Raw genomic sequence first — 21,039 nt, forward strand, 5'->3', positions numbered from 1 at the left:
AAAAAAAAAAGTAAATGAAGAAGCTTCTGCACTCTGAGGTGACTTTCCAGCTATATTAAGGCTGATCTTGGAAGAGGCCAGTGATTACAAAAACTTCTGCCTGACTCTGTAACCATCCCAGATCCCCGGAGGCCAGACTCTGTACAGAACTCAGCTAGGGAAATGGCTACTCTAAGGAACAGTGTGGAGTGCCCTCAACTGTAGAGAAGGCAGCTTCATAATCACTAGTCTTTGTGAGGTTTCCTTTAGAAGTTGAGATACAGTGGACAGGTATCTGATCCAGACTTTAGAAACCTAAATGCAATGGGGCAAGATTAGTTCCGTAGCCTAGGGAATAAAGAACATAACCATGGCTTGGGAACCAGTGGCTCACAGATGTGGTATTGGACAAGGAAGGGAGCAAGGTGGCCTAGAGACATCTTATACACCTTGAGCCCCAGACCAGCAGCAGCAAGAATGACAAAACCACCGGGCTTTCTGGAAGGCAGCAGGCAGCCAATGGTGAGTCCCCTCTGTGGAGTGAGATGATTTGAACAACCGGTCCCAAGGGGGTTGTTATATGCAGACAGATGTGAAACATTCCTAGGGATGATCGAACGGAGTTTTAAAAGAAAATAAAAGCCAGACAAGGAGTGCACACCTTTAATCCTAGCACTCAGGGGACAGAGCAAGTGTACCTTTGTGAGTTTGAGGCCTGCTTCATCTACACGGAATTTCAGTCTGGTCAGGATCAATAGTGAGAGTATATCTCAAACAAAACAAGACGAAACAAAAACAAACACACAAAAGTAAAAGAGCACATTTGGCTGAAAACATCTCTGCCAACAGGATCTCCTTTCTCTGCTGCTGACTCTCCTGTTAACATCTTCCTGTTAGTCCAAGAGATGCTAGAAGTAATTTAGATAATGGATGAGGATTAAAGGGAAGGGGAGAGAAAGGGACCAAAAGGCTCATTTTTCTCATCATAGGCCTGACTAGGAAAGCAGTTTCAACATCAATGAACTCATGACCTGAGTTTAAATGCCTTCATGATGTTGATCTTTAGGGTTCAGAAGTACAAGAGGACCTGTTTAGTGTTTGAAAAGAGAGAAATGTGAGACCTGGCCTAAAGTCCACTTGAGCAGCAGGAATAGTCAGATTCCTGAGGTATAATTATTTTTCCTGTGTGATTCTGAGACTCTTTCTACACATTCCACTCGTCTGAAGGTAGACGCCAGAGAGCCTGTGAGCGTGTCCTTCTGTGACTCATCATTTATAACAATAGGTCCTGGAGATTTCTCAGCACATTGGATACTAGGGCTTTGAATAACTGTTAACAAGGATAGAAGTAGCCCTATCTCTGTTCTAAGTAGCCTTAAGTGATTTATCCACTAGGCTTAAAGTACTAGGGAAGGCATCTTATCACAATTGCGTGTTTCATCTTAAAGGTGGCCTCTACTCTCAAATTGTAAAGGTCTGGTTAGACTGGAGGTACTTGGCAGGAAATGTTTGTGGTTGTTGTGTTTATTTGTGCGTGTGTCTGTTTTTTTTTTTAATTGAAATGGCACTGATAATGGACAGATATAAATTTGGCAGTTGATGTGTTTAAAAAGTTTTAGTACTAATAGATTTTTTAAATTAAAATAATCTATATAATAAGCTCTTGTACTGTACATTTTCCAAATGAACAATACAAAATAGACCAATGGAGTAAGAAAGGTCAGAGTTGAAGGAGATATCAAAAACCTTCTCTGAGACAGGAAGAGTCTTTCTACATAGCCCAGCTGCCTTCAATTCCATAGTCCTTCTGCCTGTCAAGCCATTTTATAATGAGGCTTGACATCACAAGCCATCAAAACTCCACATAAGATACATAAGGACCTATAGTTTTCTATTTGATGTTAAGTCCTGAAAACAAGGACAAGGCAATGAGACAGTAAAACTAATGGTCAGTGGAACACAAAAGGCCCCGGGCAAACAGTCTCTGCTCTAAGGACCTTGACATCAGCCCACTGCCCTGAAGCCTGTCAGTCCATTCAGAAAGTTGGATATTGTGACATGTTAGACAGGTTAAGGCAAGGTAGGACCACGTTCATTAATTATCAGTAGTAGTCAGTGGGACTGGAGACCGGAACGCAGGAGGAAAGAATACAGTCCAGAACTGTGCTCCCGTGAGCGAGAGCTATGCTCTAAGGCACCACCAGCTGTTTTATCTTATGCCTAAAACAATGTCAGGAAGCATGGCTGGTTGACACAGGACAGTATAACCTAATGAGTCTACATCCCTCATTCGAAGCACGGCTCATCAACAACTGAAAGAACAACATCGTGAAGAAATGAGTTTGTTTAGTCACTGAAAATATCGCAACGAGTTTGAATAATCATGTGTATTTAAGGTCTTATATTTACATAAGACCGTCCTTCTGTTATGATTCCTTCCCAGAGACAAGAAATTAGTCACATGTACAAATTGTAAATTTGGAACATTTCCCCTAAACTTCTAGTATTCAAAAAATCACAACATAGCCCTGTTAAAAAAATGTTTTTCCTTTCAATGCACACCAACTAACTGTTTCAATAAGCCCCCTCTATCACACTAGTCTTGTTTGGGTTGGTACTTTTATTGTGACAGTCCAAGAATGTGCAAAATGCATTCTACATAAAAGTGGGGTGCTACCGATGAACATTTTGAGAAATGTTTGATTTCTAGCTTTTCAGTATCAGAATTCTCATTTCACTAAACACGTGGAGCTTCATTCCATGTATTTCAGCAATCAATATGCTCGAGAAGGTATTGAAATAAGCATTATGTGTTAGCCCATCCAGTTGTTTTGAGTAAATCACACACTTATTTGCACACAAGTGTCTTGTGTCTCATAGGAGGAATTTTGTACTGCTTTAGTTAGAGAGCATACTGCTGAAAGGAAAGTGGGAAATGAGACTGTGTGAGAATTAAAGTCATTTTGGCAGGAGAGGACAGCAATAAAGCCTCAAAGGTTAGCATTGGTATAACATTAAGGTACAAAGTATAGTCTTAAAGAGATAAGCCACAGAGGAAAGCATTACCATGATCTTTCAGGTGTATGGCTTTGGATGTATTTTGGAGCAAATTAATTTATTAATTTATACAGGAGACAATACCTGGCATGGAGAGGTAGATATTTTAATCATTTTCTCATTGCACAAAGCAGCAAATAAATACAGAAATTGCCTTGCAATATGATTGTTGCAGATTGATTTCTCATACCAATGAAATACTTTTTAAAAATTAGTTTTATTTCAGTGTGTGTGTGTGTGTGTGTGTGTGTGTGTGTGTGTGTGTGTGTTATATTCATGTGGGTTGACAGAAGCTTCATGGCAGTTGTGTGTTCTCCCTCACAGCCAGAAGTGGGTATGGGGGATGGAACTTGGGTCCCCTGCAAGAGTAATATGGACTCTTAACCTCTGAACCATCTCTCCATCATCCAAAGTATTTTTAGACTAAGCTCATTTAAAGTTAGTTATATATATACCTTAAGTGAATTATAAATATTCTGTCCTTTAGTGCATCACTTAGAAAGAGAGCAATTTGATCTTCAGTCTAGTGACAGAAATTATTGGCATGAAGTTAAGTGTCTCTTGTGAAATCATGTTCACAGAAAGTGACCTTTTTGTACCAAATGTTTACAAATTTCATTAACACTTTTAACATCTTGTCCAATTTAATCTACATTGTGAAATATTCTGGTAAATCATATCCAATACTGGACTTTTGAAAATGAGTTGTACTTATTTTTGGGAAATCTTGTTGCTTCATGCACATTACAAGTTCTTCCAACAAACTTGGCATTATTCATACATTCATGTCAACAAATGTGTTCTGTGACATGCACTCTCTTCCAGACATGAGATTCACAGTGAGTGTGAGGTGCAGTGGAGACCAAAACAGGTACAGCCTAACCGCGATGGGATGTTCATTCTGAGAGAAGAAGCCAAGGACAGCCTCATGATCTTAGTACAAAGCCCACAAAGACAGATACTTTGGGTTTTTTGAATGTTATAATGACCTTCATTAACTTCTGATTTTGTCCCTTTAGGAAAACTATTTTTTGCCACATGCATAGAATAAATCTTGAATAACAACGGCTTAAGTCAACACGCTACAGGCTATTTCATGCTGCTCTTTTCCTATTTTATATCTTCCCGATGCCCAAATTTGTTAACTTCTAAATATGAGTTGAATGTTCAACTCTAACGAAGATAATTAACATCATGATAACAATAGCTAATATGCGAGTGAATTGGGTAGCACTGTAGTAAATATTTAATCCATATCACGCTGTTTAATCTTTATAGAAATGTGGTAAAGTGGGTAGTTTATCATAGCTCACCCCACTGTTAACTACGTTCTCTGTGTGCAGCATGTGTAGAATATATTTTAAAAAGACTTTTTAAAAATTGGTGATAGTGATGCTGCTGCTGCTGCTGCTGCTGCTGATGATGATGATGATGATGTGCATGTGGGTGCATTCATGCACGTGCCTGTGTATATGTGTGTGTGCCTGTGGGTGGCCACAAATTCTATGAAAGAGGGTGTCAGACTCACTGGAGCTAAAGTTACAAGAGGTGGCGAGCTGCCTGATATGAGTTCTGGAAAACGAACTCTGCCTTTTCAAAAACAGTGAGCACCCTTAAATGCTGCGCTGTCTCTATAGAAGTGCCCTAGAACTTGAAACTTTGTGTGTGTGATGTTTTTAGAAAAAAATTATGTTTGCTAATTAGCATAACTTTTGTTACATTTGTTTCTATGAGTTAGAGAATCACTTTTAAAATTTTGACATTATTCTCCTTATGATATTGAAAGATTCATCATTAAAATGACTTTCTGGCAGAGGGAGAGTATCCAAATTAATAAAATCAGAAATGTAAAGGGGGGATACCGAGGAAATCTAAAGAATCACTAGGTCTTACTTCAAAAACCTGCACTCCACAAAATTGTGAAAATTGGAAAAAAGTGGACAATTTCTTGATAGATACCACTTGCCAAAGTTAAGTCAAGATCAGGTAAACAATTTAAGGAATTTAAGGAAATAAAAGCAGTCATTAAAAGTCTCCTAACCAAAAAAAGCTTAAGGACCCCTTAGTTTTAGCACAGAATTCTACCAAGCTTTCAAAGAAAAGCTAATACCAATACTCCTCAAATTATTCCACAAAGTAGAAACAGCAGGAACTGACAAATTCATTTTATGAGGCCACAGTCACCCTGATACCTAAACCACACAAAGAGTCAACAAAGAAAAAGAATTTCAGATCAATTTCCCTTATGAACATTGGTGCAAAAATGCTCTAAAATACTCTCAAATTGAAATCAAGAACACAATAAAAAATATCATCCACTATGATCAAGTAGGCTTCATCTCAGGGATGCAGGGATGATTCAACAGATGGAAATCAATTGATGTAATCCACCATATAAACAAACTGAAAGAAAAGAAGATGCAGAGACCCACAGCCAAACATTAGGCAGAACTCAGGGGGTCACATGGAAGAGGGGGAGGAAGGATTGTAGTGTCCAGAGAGGTCAAGGCGCCACAAGAAAACCTAGAGAATCAACTAACGTGGACTCATAGAGGCCCGCCGAGACTGAACCACTAACCAGAGAGCATGCATGGGATGGACCTAAGCCCCCTGCATATATGTAATAGATGTGCAGATTGGTTTCATGTGAGACCCCCTAACAGAAGGAACAGATGGTGTCTCTGACCACATTGCCTGTCTTTTGATCCCTTACACCTATTGGACTGCCTTGACTAGCCTTAATAGGAGAAGGTGGACTGAGTCTTATGGCAACAATGCCAAGGCTGGTTGATAGCCAGAGGGGATCTCCCTTTTTCTGAGGAGAAAAGGGAGGAAGGGTTGGTGTGTGTGTGTGTGTGTGTGTGTGTGTGTGTGTGTGTGTGTGTGTGTGTAGTGAGAGGGAGGGACTGGGAAGAGAAGAGGGAGTAGAAGCTACGATTGGGATGTAAAGTGACTTAATTAATTAATGAAAATGCCTTTCTGAAGTTTTAGTTATAGTTATTATGTCTTCAAAAACTCATTATAACTTTTCACACTCAGCCACAACTTTTATTTTTAAACAACAAAGTTACAGGGCTTGGAACAGGGAAATAGAAGGGAAAAGTGTTGGCTGAACTTCTCAGTGAACTTCTTGGTCTCAACAGATGCAAGGACTTGAAACAACACGGGGCGCATACAGACGAATCTCACAAAAGAGCAGTGCTAATTATATCTCTTTTAAGCACACTTCCATTTCCTATTAAAGATATTAATGGGAAAAGATCATATGCAGACTTGGAGTTTTGTTCACACCATGCGTATTTTTACAGAGCCAATTTATTAACCATTCATTGCGAACCTTTAAGGAGTTGCCTGATGAGGTGGCGCAGTTGGGTTTCTGTATTGTTTATACTGAATGAGGTGACAGAGATAGCAAGTGGCAATGATCTTCGTTAGTTGGGTAGTCAAACATGTTCTGCTTCAAAACCCCAGAAAAGAACTCGAAATAGATTAAATAATAAAAAAATGAAAGACCTGTCAGTATTTAACTACTAAAAACAATTATAGGATTGCATATACAATTAAATCATACTGGTTTTACTGGTTTGAACAGTGATTTTTTTTTTTTACTTGTCTTCAGAAGAACAGACAATAGAAAGCAAAAAAAAAAAAAAAAAAAAAAAAAAAAGAACAAGTGTAATAGGAACCTCTGAAAAATATTTTCTTTTTGTTTATCTGTTTTTATGTGTATAAAGCTGTGGCTGTATGTATGTATACACATGTTCATGACTAGGCCACTGGGGCAGGAGCCAGTAGACTGAAGACTGGAGGCTGCCTGTAGGATACAATTAGATGAGAACAGAAACCTCATGTGTTATTTTGAAAGACCGTTTGTCTTCTTCCTGGAGAGGTTGATGCGATGGTCTTGTAAAGGGAATGCATGTTTAATCTTACATCATGCACGTAATGGTGACTACACACCTGGCATTGTGCCTTGTACCTATGATGTTGCTGTTGATTTTTAAGGGGACTAATATTTCTCTTGATGACAGTAGCTACTTCTGCAACTTGAGAGCTTGTTTTGTTGTTGTTTTGTTTTTTGTAAAGAAGAAGAAATCGAGTTCATTTACCAACTCTAAGGGAACTTAAATTGTCTTTTTCAGTTTGGCATTATACTTAATAGAAAGATATATGTAAAAAAGAGGTTAACAGTTTACAGGGAGTTTATTTTCTGTTGACAGTCATTAACTTAGTAATGATCAAGCTGTGTCAATAGCTCCCGTTACTTATTTTGGTGTGGGAAGGGTACAGGGAAAGATGGCTGACGATTAGTGCAGTCTCTGCTTCCGTTCTTGGGAAAGAACACAGATCGGCCAGCAATAACTGCCTCTGTATGTCTTGGGCCAGCAGAGGTGGCTACCACCATGATTTGGCAGATTTGATAAGTCTATTTTTCCCCCAAGATGTACCCAGTTCCTAAAATGCCCTCTGATGGCAAAAGACCGGGCATCTGAACAGAGGTTTGTGTTGGGCTGCGGCGGGTGTCGTTTCAGACCCAGTTTCCAAAGGACAGCGCCAAAGGTCCCAGCACGAAGGAAAGATCCAGTGTGTTTAGAGAAGTCCGATTTAAATAAGTTTCCCTGTGGATTTATGAGAGCCTTGAAGACAGTGAAGGCATTGATGGTGAACCATTAAGGAATGGCTAATTTCCTTCAATATGCTGGGCCACAGGAACAGTTTTCAAGGTGTGTCTTGAGCACACGGTGTTTGGAACAGTGTTCAAGAAAACTGTTAGGTCATCCAGAATGTGGCAGACATAGAGAACTGTCAACTATCAACCCCCATCGGCACCCTCCACCTCTGCTTGTGGCTGTTCTGAACAGAGAGCCAGCCGCATTCCTCAGTCTGTGCTCTGCCATTTCAACCAGCAGGAGGCGCGCTCAGCCTCCAAATGATCATAGCTTGGCGGTGGCTGATGAACTTGGTGTTAATTGAATCCGGGGAACTGATTGATGAAACGTCTCCTTGAGTGAACAGGGAACTATGGATGAAGCATGTCCTGGCAAATCCTGAGTGACTTCTCCTTGTACGTGTATTTTACATGGCTTTGGGTGTCACCTGGCCTACAGGACATGGGCAAGATTTGAAGGAACTGATTTTTTTGATTTTTTTTTTCTTCCTGTGACTGGCTGCTGAACATGTTGAACTAGAGATGGGAGAATGCCCTGTCGATAGAGGATGACTGTGATTCTAAGGCAGAGGCAGGGGTGGGGGTGGGGGTGGGGGTGGCACCTGCTGAGTCAGCACATTTCCAAATATAGCTCCCGTTGGACTTTTGATGTTGGAAATTCAATCTGAACTAGCTTCAGTAGGATTTTTCAAGGATTTCAGGAGACTCCTGAAACTATTGCAAAGACAACTTCATGGCTTCCTGGGGCATCACCTACACAATTCATTTATTCATTTATATCTATTTTTCTAAGATTTGGTCACCTTCATTCAGGACTTATATGTGATTTAAGCATCTGTGGATGAATAAAAATGAATTTAGCATAATTTGGATAATAAAATAGCACAGAAAATATGAATGTAGGGGATAGAGAGATGGCTTAGTGGTTAAGAGCACTGGCTGCTTTTCCAGAGGACCTGGGTTCAATTCCCAGCACCCACATGGCAGCTCACAACTGTCTGTAACTCCAGTTCCAGTGGATCTGGCACCCTCACATAGGCATGCATGCAGGAGAAACACCAATGCGCATAAAATAAAAATAGAGTCAAGACTGAATTTATTCATTGCATAATTGATGTGATAGTTCTTTGGGAGGCACACATATTACTGGTTAAATGTTACTACTATGAATATACAGGAAAGGCTCGGATGAGGCTGTTAAGGGAGAGGAGGACATGGAAATCTTAATTTGACAAAACAGAGTGTAGGCAGAGACCCATATGAGCATCATGAAATAAGCCAATGAAGAAAATTATTCACAAGGAAATTCATAAAATAGCACCCAAACTGTACAATAAAGGGTTAAACTGGGGTTTAGAGATGAGCGTAAAAATAAATGGAAGCATCTATGGAAAATGTTCAAGCTGAGGGATTTATGAAGTTACACACATCCGGTGATGTGCTACCACTGCCGGAAGCCTTAACACACCATAGAGGTGAACATGCTCTTCTGAGGGTGATTTCCATGAGAAACCAGCCCCGTCACCTCGTTTATTGTTTTATTTCATAGTTACCAAAATTCCTATGTTGTGTGAGAAGTATTTTTAAAACCCCAATTCCTTCCAAATACTAAAGAGTTCAATTCCTTAAGAAGAATCAAAGAAATCTCTCAATTGGCTTCCTGTACCGCTAACAGTACGATGCTGCTGAGGAGGATAAATGTTTGGGGGGAAATGCTTAGTTACATATCAGTCTCCACTTGCATTAGAGATCGTATTTACCTGATGTGGGAGAGATAGTTGAAAGCCTTTATAACTCTACTTTTTTGCCATGAGTCTTTTTTGTTTGTTTTGAGACAGTCTCAGGTAGCCCGGACTGGCCTTGAACTCTCTTATGTAGCCGATTCACTAGGAAACCTTAAACTCCTCATCCTCTGGCTTCTACCTCCTGCATCCTGAGGTTGTAGGCACGCACCCCCACAGGGCTGTGTCTTCTACGAGTTGCTTATTTGTTATCTGTGGTGAACATGGCTTTCCAATGCTGTAAAGGCACAGCTGAGCTCAGAGCAACACCCCCCCAGATCCTTCTTTCTTCCAAAATGTCCGCCATTTCTTCTGCTTGTTGCCACCCCTTTGATTTCTTTAAAACGGCACAGGAAAACTGAACTAGTCACAGTTCTTCATCCCCGGGGGAACCTTACCTCGTTCGAGAGCGTGCCCAAGGGCTGCGGCCAACAGGAAAACCAGAACCTTCTTCATTTCACAGCCAGGGGGTCCCGCAGCACCTCTCCTAACACCTGTAGGTCACCAGACAAAGGACAGGAGCGCAGAGCTCCCAGGGGCCTTTACAAAGCTCCTAACTAGGGACTCATCAATTATTAATCTCCACACAGGAGCAAGGGACAGTCAGCCTTGTCCCCAAAGAGAGAAAGTAATATCATCATCAAGGCAAATAGATACCCTAGGGAAATGTGGAGGAGGGACTGGGAGATTTTAATCATTAACTTTGTCACTGCAAAAAAGCCAAGGCATATAGATATGTTCCCACTGCAGTTTTTTAAAACTGAATTGACTTATTGTACTGGTGGGGGCACACTTACCCCCTCTGTATAGAGGAGAAGACATGTATATGTGTCTGCTTTGAATACTCCCTACCATTCTTAGGTGTCACTGGAAAATTTGGGGATTATGTTTCCTTATTTTTCTCCATTTTTCCCTTTTTTTCTTCCTCCCTCTCTTTTTCTTTTTCTTGCTTGTTTTTTTTCTTTCTTTTTTTTTTTTTTTTTTGCTTTCTTTCTTTAAGGCTAATACAAATTAGCATTACACAGATTATCACATATTAGATCTTTTAAGTTATAAGATGACTAAAGAGCAAGACACCAGTTAATTTATGGTAATTCTCCAAATCCATGAATTTAATGTCATAAGACAATGTTGGTGGTATTGTGCCTTATATTTATGTTATAGTATACTATCAACTGTATGTTTAGAATATTTCTTAGGGAGGGGAAAATAATAAATGGAGAGCTTCAATGGCTTGCTGTCAATCACACACAGACACACACACACAGACACACAGACACACACACATAGACACACACAGACACACACACACAAAAATCTTGGGCTCACTGCAGGTGGGTTAGAGTCCCCTCTACCACTATGTAATCAGTATATTTTATTGTAGCATAACTTGAGAACTCACAGTGACCTTGTGGGACACAAAATCTAGCATCTTCATCTTAGAGAAAGGCCCATCATGTGGATCCTGTACCTTGTCCAGAGTACCAGGTATCAATCTTTTGCTGAAATCAAGTCAAGTGTCAGTTGTACCTACAGGTTTGTGAACCACAGTCTTACCCAGATCTTCCTGGGGTGCACCTTAGGACTTTACTTCTTCTCTCTAGTCCCATTTTTCAGTTGTGAAATATGCTCATAACTCTGAGTTCCTTATGATGAGCCATGTACACACACATTAACGCTGCCTCTTTTATTCTAATTATTGCCACTTTCTCCCTGATATTTTATGTTTTCACTCTCTGAGGAGGTCATAGGAACCACTGAAACCTATACACCATTTGAAGATTTAAAATTCTACCTCATGTCTGGGTTCCTGTAGATAGATGCCTGGAAACACCCTTACCAACCAACTCAGTAGCTAAAGATTAACAGTGCAGGCAGAGTCCACCAGCATCTCAAGGCACAGCAAACATTCACATTGTCAGTCAGATCACTGACTCTATGGCAAAAGAATGAGTGTTAGGTTCAGAAAATGGAGTCTAGCTAGTTGGAAAAGCTAGTGGTACAAGAGTAAATACAAACTATTTCTGTAAAGCCAGTAGAAACACACCTGGAAGAAGACATTAGCAGAGGCCAGAAGCAATGCTAAAGACTCACGGGAGGCAGCTTTCTGCTCACACACTAGCTGTGTTCTGTGTAAAGATTATTTTCTTTCTTAAAAAATTTATTATACTTCTTTTTTATCACATATACATTCATAGTATTACATGTAAGTAGAATAAACTACATGCATCAGGAAAAACCATGAAACAATCAGGAATTATATAAATGTTACATTCATAGTATATTTGTATTTGGCAAACTTGACCAAAACATCTTTCCTATCTTGGTGCACCTAACATTCTGAATGAAAATCAATATCTATCATATCTCATCTCTATTAATTTAAAACATCTATCTAGACATAAAAACATCTTAACCCCTAAACAACTAAGCTTAATTGTAAGACCAAACTATATGGTCTACAATCCCATCAGAGACTTGAGAAGGAATACAACTTAATTACCTGAGTGAATCAGAAGTACATGTTAGCAGCTATCCAAATAACAGAGACAGTTTACTGCTTGAGCAGTCACCCAAAACTCTCTACAATATTGGAGCATCATCTTCAGCCTTCTGGCCCAATATATCTGACAGACATATTTGTGAGGCAGGAACTATTGAGGACTTGCTTATCCTGTCTTGGCAGAATTTGGCCGTCAATTCTGCCTGCATCCAAGCTTGCTCATTTTTAGGCAGAATTCTGTCTGTGGCAGAAATGAAGACATTTTGCCCAGTTCCTGGTTTGCCATATTTGAAGCCTCTCCATAAGGATATTCTTTGATGCATATCATATTTTTTGTTTTTTACATATATTTTATTAATTTATTCATATTACATCTCAATTTTTATCCCATCCCTTGTACCCTCCCATCCCTCCCTCACTCCTGCTTTCTCCCTTACCTCCCTCCCCTGTGACTGTGACTGAGGGGGACCTCCTCCCCCTGGATATGATCATAGGGTATCAAGTCTCTTCTTGGTAGCCTGCTATCCTTCCTCTGAGTGCCCTCAGGCCTCCCCATCCAGGGGATGTGGTCAAATATGGGACACCAGAGTTCATGTGACAGTCAGACCCCACTCTCCACTCATCTGTGAAGAATCTCCTATCCATTGCTTAGATCTGGGTAGGGGTTCAAAGTTTACTGCACGTATTGTCCTTGGCTGGTGCCATAATTTGAGCAGAACCCCTGGGCCCAGATTCGCCCATCATAATGTTCTTCTTGTAGGTTTCTAGGTCCCTCTGGATCCTTCTATTTCCCCATTCTCTCATGCTTCTCTTACCTAGAGTCCCAGTAGGATGTCCTCCACTCTATCCCAGTTTCCTGGTAAGTGAAGACTTTCATGGGCCATGCCCCTTGGGCTAGTGTCCAGATATAAGTGAGTATATACCACTTGAGTCTTTCTGATTCTGGGTTAACTCACTCATTATGATCATTTCTAGTTCAATCCATTTGTCCACAAATTTCAGGATTTCCTTGTTTTTAATAGCTGAGTAGTGTTCCATAGTGTAAACGTACCACAATTTCTTTATCCATTCTTCTACTGAGGGACACTTAGGCTGTTTTCATGATCTGGATATTATGAATAAGGCTGCTATGAACATGGTTGAGCACATGTTCTTGTTGTGCGCTGGAGCATCTTCTGGGTATATTCCAAGGAGTGGAATAGCTGGGTCTTGAGGAAGCCTTACTCCCAGTTTTCTGAGATAGCACCAGATAGATTTCCAAAGTGGCTGTACTAGTTTGTATTCCCACCAGCAATGAAGGAGTGCTCCTCTCTCTCCACATCCTAGCCAGCATGTGGTATCACTTGAATTTTTTATTTTATCCATTCTGATAGGTGTAAGATGAAATCTCAGAGTTGTTTTGACTTGCATTTCCCTAATGACTAAGGAGGTTGAACATTTCTTTAAATGTTTCTCAGCCATTTGATATTCCTCTGTTGAGAATTCTCTGTTTAGTTCTGAGGCCCATTTCTCAATTGGGTTATTTGGTTTGGTGGTGTTTAATTTCTTGAGTTCTTTATATATTTTGGATATTAGACCTTTGTCAGATGTAGGGTTGGTGAACTCTTTATTATCTTTTTTGAAGTAGGCTCGGTGCTGCCAGGAGTTAATCTGTCTTGTTGTCAAATAATCTTTAAAATAATAAAAACATCTTCAAATGTCATATTCCATGGGTCACTGAGGCTTTTGAATACCTTATCTAATGATTTTACCTTATATAGCTATAGAATCATATCTATCTGTTAAACCTAGGATATATATTCTTGGACTAGTAATTGACATGACCATGATTTGATCAACTAAAAATTAGCTTGTATTACTTAATTATCCTAAACAGCCTACAGTACCACTTTCAGGGTAAGTAAACCTTGTATTATAATTGGGTTGGATGGGTACAATATCTCATTGTAGATATAGTAGAAATACCTATGTGTGTGAAGAATAATCTTACATTTGAATTCTATACCAATGTATCAAAATTAAACTTATTTTGCATCAATATACAAAATTCTATACCAATGAATTAAAAGTAACCTTATCTGTGAATAACAATTAAGGCCTTAAGTTGAGGACGAGATTCATTAATCTACTTTTGTCCTGTCATCCCTATATACTTCTATAGCCCCCTTCTTTCTCTTCAACCCCTCTCTCCATACCCATGAAAGAAAGATAAAGGAAAAGAGAGACATCCCTGAGTCCAACCTTGTTTTTCTCTATGAATAAGATCAATAAAAACTTATAACCAACTCCCTATGAAAATAAGCATCTATAGCCCAAGAGAGCCAATAAAAACCTACCCAGCCCCCCTTAGCGGAAATGGGGTATCATTCTCTTAAGGCTGATTTGGGGTGAATAATACCTTTGTAGGGGTACAAATAAAATGGGAGAAATAGTTAAACAACCCAAGAATAGCATTTGTGGTCCAGTTTCTAAATGTTGAAAAATTCCAGGCTTAATAGGGATCCTGTGTGTGACAATCTGAAACGCTGGGCCAATTGGGATCAGAAGCTCCCTACAACTCTGTCCTGGAACCTGTCCTGTTCTGATGAGGAACAGCAACTGAAGTGCCTGGGGCTGGAGCATGAAGGATGCAGGATGTCAGTGTCCAGCATGCTGAAAAAAATGAGTCCTTGTTAAGTCTGATCCAATGTCAGTGTCCGGTTCTTTTGTTCTGAAAACACATAATTTCTTGCAAGCATTATGCAGTCCTAAAATTATAATTGTATGAGAGGTGAGGATGCACAGAACAATTAAGGCTGGCTTTCTGCTCTTTGTATGAGCAGAAGACATCTGCAAATCTTCATGCCATATGAAGGATGGCATCTGATAATAAGCCGTAGGGATTCAGTCACCAACACAGAGCCTTGTCTATGCCTAGACATTGATGTCTCAGCCAGTCTCAGAGCTATTCCTGTGTAGTGGAATTAGAAATCTAAGTTCTCTGCTTCGTCTGCAGTTTGAAATATTTACATCCTGATTGCAGGCCCCTCCCTCATCACCTTACAATCCCACCTCCCTCCCTCATCCCTTCTCTCGGCCTCCCCTAGTTCTCAGAAAGGGGAGCCCCACTCCCCTAACATCTGACCTCAGTCTATCCAGTCTGTACTACCTGTGTCCTCTTCCTCTGTGGCCTGGCAAGGCTACCCTGCCAGGAGGGAAGTGATCAACATTGGGAGTCCATGTCAGAAGTAGTCCCTATTCCCCATACTGTGGGACCCACAAGGAGACTGTGCTGCATATCTACGATATCTAAGCAGAAGGTCTAGGTCCATATTATACACGGACCTTGGTTGGTGCATCAGTCTCTGTATTGTAGTGTAACCACAGGATTGTAATGTAATCCTGTATTAAGTGGCTAATATCTGCTCATGAGTGAGTATATACCATGCATGTCTTTCTGGGTCTGAGTTACGTCACTCAGGATGATTGTCTCTAGTTCCATCTGTTTGCCTGCAAATTTTAAGATTCCTTGTTTTTGATAGCTGAAATGTATTCCACTTTGTAAATAAACCACAGTTTCTTTATCCATTATTCAGTTTAGGGACATCTAGGTTCTTTCCAGATTGTGGCTATTACGAACAAGGCTGCTATGAGCATAGTTGAATAAATGTCATTGTTGTGTGATAGAGCATCTTTAGGGTGTACGCCCAGGAGTAGAATGGCTGGGGCTTGAGGTACGTTTATTCCCAGTCTCCTGAGATAGCGCCAGATTGATTTCCAAAGTGGTTATACAAGTTTGCACTCCCACCAGCAGTGGAGGAGTGTTGTCCTTTCTCCACATCCTCCTCAGCACGTGCTGTCACTTGAATTTTTGATCTTAGCCATTTGGATAGGTGTAAGACAACATCTTAGAGTTGTTTTGATTTGTATTTCCCTGCTGGCTAGGCATGTTGCACATTTCTTTAAGTGCTTCTCAGCCATTCGATATTCCTCTGTTGAGAATTCTCTAACTCTGTTCACCATTTTTTTAATTGGGTTATTTGGTTTTGTGGCATTTCATTTCTTGAGTTCCTTATATATTTTAGATATTAGCCCTTTGTTGGATGTGGGGTTGGTAAAGGTCTTTTCCCAGTATATAGGCTGTCATTTTGTTCTGCTGTTTCCTTTGCCTTACAGAAGCTTTTCATTTTCATGAGGTCCCGTTTATTATTTTTTGATCTTAAAGTATAAGCTATTGGTGTTCTGTTCAGGAAGTTGTCTCCTATACCAATGAGTTCTAGGCTTTGCCCCACTTTTTCTTCTAAGAGATTTAGGGTGTCTGGTTTTAAGATAAGGTCTTTAATCTACTTGGACTTTAGTTTTGTACATGGTGATAAATATGGTAAAGATTATTTTCATGTTTAAGACAAATCTTCACAATTTTCTTTTCCTTGGGAAAGTTAATTTAAAGAGAGTTTTGTTTTTAACTATGAACTATTTGGAAATAGATATCTCAAAATATCAAGACCACCAAGAACACAAGGATCAGTATAAATGTTAACACATTTGTATAATTTTATATTTTTCATGTCAAGATTACACTATAAATATATGTTAGAGGCTACTTAATATTTTAGTCACAGTTTCATAATGAGTTCTTTTAATGATACATTTAGATTATTTTTATATTATAACTATTTTCTAGTTATAGCTATATCTGGGTTTTGGAAATACACTCCTGCTATTTAATGATAAACTACATGTTGCAAGAATTGCAACATCTCATTTAGGTATGCTCTTGAGAAATCTCCACACAAACTGCCAAGACTATTCTCCTGGATAGGTCTGGCTTTTTCTAACTCTTTTTCATGGATGGGTATTTACTTTGTGCATATGTTGACTACTGTTGATAATCCTGCAGTAAACATAGCAGTACAAGTAGATCTTAGATGTACTGAATTCAATTCTTTTGGGTGTGTACCCAAATATGGTAGTTCTGGGGTGGATGATCGCCCTAGTTTCAGTATTGAGACTTTTCCATGCCATTTTACACAATGGCTGTACTAACTAATATTCCTACCAACAATGTTTAAGTGTTCTGCTTTCTCCACATACTCAGCAGCATTTTTTTTTTTTTTTTTTTTTGGTATTCATCTTTATGACAAGAGCAATCTGAAGAGATACAGAATTGACAGCAATACTTTGGAAGTTGATATGCACAGAGAGAAGCCAAGTGCAGTCCAGGTTTCAGGATGTTCTTGCTGGAGTTATTTTTCCATTCTTGACTTTCATGAGAAGTTCCACCTCCCTCAATCAGCCCCACATGGATGTTTCCCTTTCACTGACGTGTGTGCCACATGCGTTTCTGTGCCTAGAAGTGAAAAGCCTTTTAACTAACTTTAAATCACTCTTTCTGTTGCCGCCATTTATCTAAAACACAGACGAGACACTGTTAAAGTCTGTCTACGGAGAGCCTCTCAAGCTCCAATCAGAGGCTCGGCATCAATCAAATGGGGTGACGTAAGGACCAGCTTGTTGTTTCTCTGCCCTGGGCTTTCTGCACAGTCTTTGTTCACGCTCCTCTTCTCTCCCTTTCTATTTGTGGGGTTTCTGTCCCCATCCTTCAATAGAGAAGTCATTAGTTGACTCACTTAACATATATTTAATTCATCTCAGTTTGTGCGAGATAACATGCCAGCTATGCAACCCAAGGACAACGAGAGCTCCATGGCTCCTCCCCTCATGGACTTTCCAATCCAGTTAGGAACACGGGTGTTGGAAACAAAGTGTAAAGTACACCTAGCACACCCAGGCAGGTATCCTGCTCCCTGCCAGGACCTGTGATCCCCACCAAGCCAGGTATCCTGCTCCCTGCCAGGACCTGTGATCCCCCTTCCAAGCAAGGGCTTGTCAGGCATTTTTATTCTGTTCTTCAGAATCATTGTACTCCTTGACATTCCCCCAAATATAGGAGAATTCATCTTCCCCACACAATGGGACATGCTGATCTGGACTGGGTGTGTGCTGTTATCTAAGGTTTGTGAGTGGCAGTGGGAGGGATAAACTCAGGAAGTATCAGACAACTCCAATGTAAGCAAAGCTTTCAGGTGTCCGGTCACTGAAAAATCCTCGTCTTCAATCAACTTCTTTAGGGGTGGCATATAATCTACTTGGAGGACTTTTCTGACTTCCCTATCATGACTTGAAAGCCATCCAATTTTAAAAATGGCCAACAACAAGAAATGATTTTGGCAAGAAGTCAGTTTGCTGGCCACTGGTTTTGAGATGCCTTTCAGGATTAGGTGCACGCGCTGAACTGAATAACCGCGTACTCTCCTCTAACGTGAGTGAGGATGCAGGGAGGATCAGCTCCACTCTCCAGCATCTGCCGTTGGCAGGATGCTTTCCATTGCCTGGCTTTGCTTATGCAGAGTCCTGCTTCCCATCAGAGAGGTGCTGTTAGCAGACAGCACAAGCAGGACGCTGCCACACTGCTGTCCTACTGTCTTCCTGATGCTGTTGAACGCCTAGACAGTAAAGGCATTATTGTGGGGTTGTCTAGACAGTAAAGGCATAATTGTGGGGGCATGGTATTCCTTATTATCCATGGAATGTAGACTGTGCAGCAGGGGCAGTAAGGAAAACGTCTGGAAGCTGAGAGAGCATGTTGATCTGTCTGTACCCAGTTATCAACACAGATACCTTACCAGCTGTGGTAAACCACCATGCCTTGAGAAGGCTTTGAGTTCCCTAGGACATCTGTGTGATCTCACTAGGCAAGGAGCCTAGAGGGGCTGTATTGTTCTGTGAAACTTAAGGCAACTTAAGATGTGTGATGGGAGAGAAAAAGAATGATCTTTCGATAGCCTCAGAACGAATCATAGCAGCAGGCAATGTAGCTTGTTTGTGACATATGGAATTTAATATAAGGCACGGAACTGCATAAGTTATATAAGTGAAAGACTGTATTGAACAGTTTCCTCAGTTCTCATCCTCACTTATTTTCCACTTTCCCTTCTCTATTAATTTTGAATTTATAATATAATTACATAATTTCTCTTTTCCTTTTCATCCCTGTAAAGTTTTCCATATAGCCCTCCTTGTTCTCTTTCAAACCCATAGCCACTCTTTTCATTCATTGTTGTTATGTTAATGTTTTTACATGCATATATTCTTAATATACATATATCTACATATTCATATATGTTTTAAAAAATATATATTCCTAAATGTAACCTTCTTAGTCTGCATAATGTTACTTGCATGTATGCCTATAGGACTGACCACCTGGTATTAGATAACCAATTGGAAGGGCTGGAGAGATGGCTCAGCAGTTAAGAGCAGTGTTCTTCCCCGGAGAAGACTATTCCCCTCACTCCCAGCATTCCTTAGTTGCCTTTAGTATAAGGCTTAGTCTTTGCATGAAGCTAAGGCCTCTTAGTCTTTCCCATCCACTTTGGCACATTTGTTTCTGTTGTCCTTGTTCAGCTCGGTTTAGGCAGTCTGCTGATGAGACTTTACGGGTGCAGGCTTTGACATTACTAGGATACGCAGCCTCACAGGAAACTCTCTGATCTTCTGGCCCTTACCATCTTCCCACCCCACCCCCTGCTCCACCCCCATCTACAGTGTTCCTAGAACCTTAGGTACGGGACTTGTTTTAGATATATTCATTGGGACTGGGCTCCACAAGCTTGAATTTTGATTAGTTGTGGTTTTATGTAATAGCCTCTGTCTGTTGCAGAAAGAAATTTTCTTCATGAGGGAGGAGGACTACGTTCATCGTTGGGTATAAGAACAAACATTTAGAATGTAGTTGGGGATTATGTTGATTTAGTGAAGTGGTTCTTAGATGTTTTCCTTCAAGATCCACGACTCTACTAACCCTTGCTAGTTGATTAGGTTTCTAGTACCACGTGTAATTTTACTCTTGCTGAGTGGGCCTTAAGTTCAATTATTGAGCTATTGGTTACTGCCAAGTTATATGTGCCACTACCATACCCAGGCCATGCTGGTCATGTCTGTGGTCCTTAGGCATCACAACTGGGTAGCACTTTTGGTTGCTTTTCACTCTTTGGAAGCCTGCAAGGTGCCTTCTTGTACCATAAAAACTCGTTCTCAGAGAGCAAGCATTTAGGTCAGTTCCAGCTCAGGGGCCTCTGGGCCCTGTATCTGAAGTGCAAGGAGTCTTTAGCAATAAGGACTTTACCTTCTACTCCTAGGAGGCAGCAATGGGTAATAGAAATAGCCTGCACATTCTGGGAGTTTCCTGGACAACTCTGAGTAACAGTTGAAAAGGTTTCACAAGCCTGGTGTTGAGGCTTTTGTTAGGTGGCATTTGGCTCTTGGAGGGAGCATTGTTAGCGTAGATGAGCAAATTTCATTTTGGGTATATATGTATACTTATACACAGAGTTATGTATATTTTAGTTTTTTAGGTAAATAGTTAATAGAATGACTTCTTATGACCTTTTCAGACATCCTTACTGTTATTTTACCTGCCTCCCACCTTTTGTATTTATTTCCTTCCCTATATCTAACTAGGGACGCCCCCTGCCCCAATTTCCTACATCAGATCACTTGTAACCAGATACCCCCACCCCTGTCTTGCTTTTCTACCTTTATACTCCAGCACTGGTCCCTTTTTACTTTCCTGGTTTCTGCAGTTACACCAGCATAGGTACTCATGCCTGAAGATGTGGAGCTAGGAGCCTCTGATGACAGAGAAATGCAATGTTTGTCTTTCTGTGTCTCAATATGGTCTCTTCCAGATCCATCCATTTGCCTGAAAAGTTCATGACTTCACCTTTTGGTTTGTTTGTCTACAGCTGAAGGTATTCTATCATGTCTGTGTGGGATGCTTTCATTAAACGTCACCAGGTGGAGGACATTTAGGTTGCCTTTATCTCCTAGTTGTTGTAAACAGAGCCTCGGTGAATGTGGCTAAGCAAGCATCTGTGGAGTAGGATGCCTAGTCCTTGGGTCACATGCTGAGGGACATTGTATCTATGTCATATGGCAGATCAATTCTTTTATCTTTTTGCGAGTTCTCCACACCACAGCCAACTTGTTTTTAAAATATATATATATTT

At 40.3% G+C, this 21,039-nt stretch overlaps 1 protein-coding gene and 1 long non-coding RNA gene across 2 annotated transcripts in view; one reads left to right on the forward strand and one right to left on the reverse strand.

Moving 5' to 3' along the window:
* GC (GC vitamin D binding protein) overlaps positions 1-10,061 on the reverse strand; it is a 31,843-nt gene extending 21,782 nt beyond the window's left edge. Inside the window, exon 1 of the mRNA XM_084758201.1 lies at positions 9,885-10,061. Coding sequence (XP_084614327.1) covers positions 9,885-9,942 — 58 coding nt within the window. The 5' untranslated portion in view covers positions 9,943-10,061. The remainder of the gene's footprint in view (positions 1-9,884) is intronic.
* LOC311584120 overlaps positions 1-21,039 on the forward strand; it is a 170,415-nt gene that overhangs the window by 127,308 nt on the left and 22,068 nt on the right. The window contains exon 2 of the long non-coding RNA XR_014774787.1: positions 20,719-20,781. This is a non-coding gene — a long non-coding RNA (uncharacterized lncRNA). The remainder of the gene's footprint in view (positions 1-20,718; positions 20,782-21,039) is intronic.

Source organism: Acomys minous (assembly GCF_964271855.1).
Source record: "Acomys minous genome assembly, chromosome: 15".
Classification (NCBI taxonomy): domain Eukaryota; kingdom Metazoa; phylum Chordata; class Mammalia; order Rodentia; family Muridae; genus Acomys; species Acomys minous.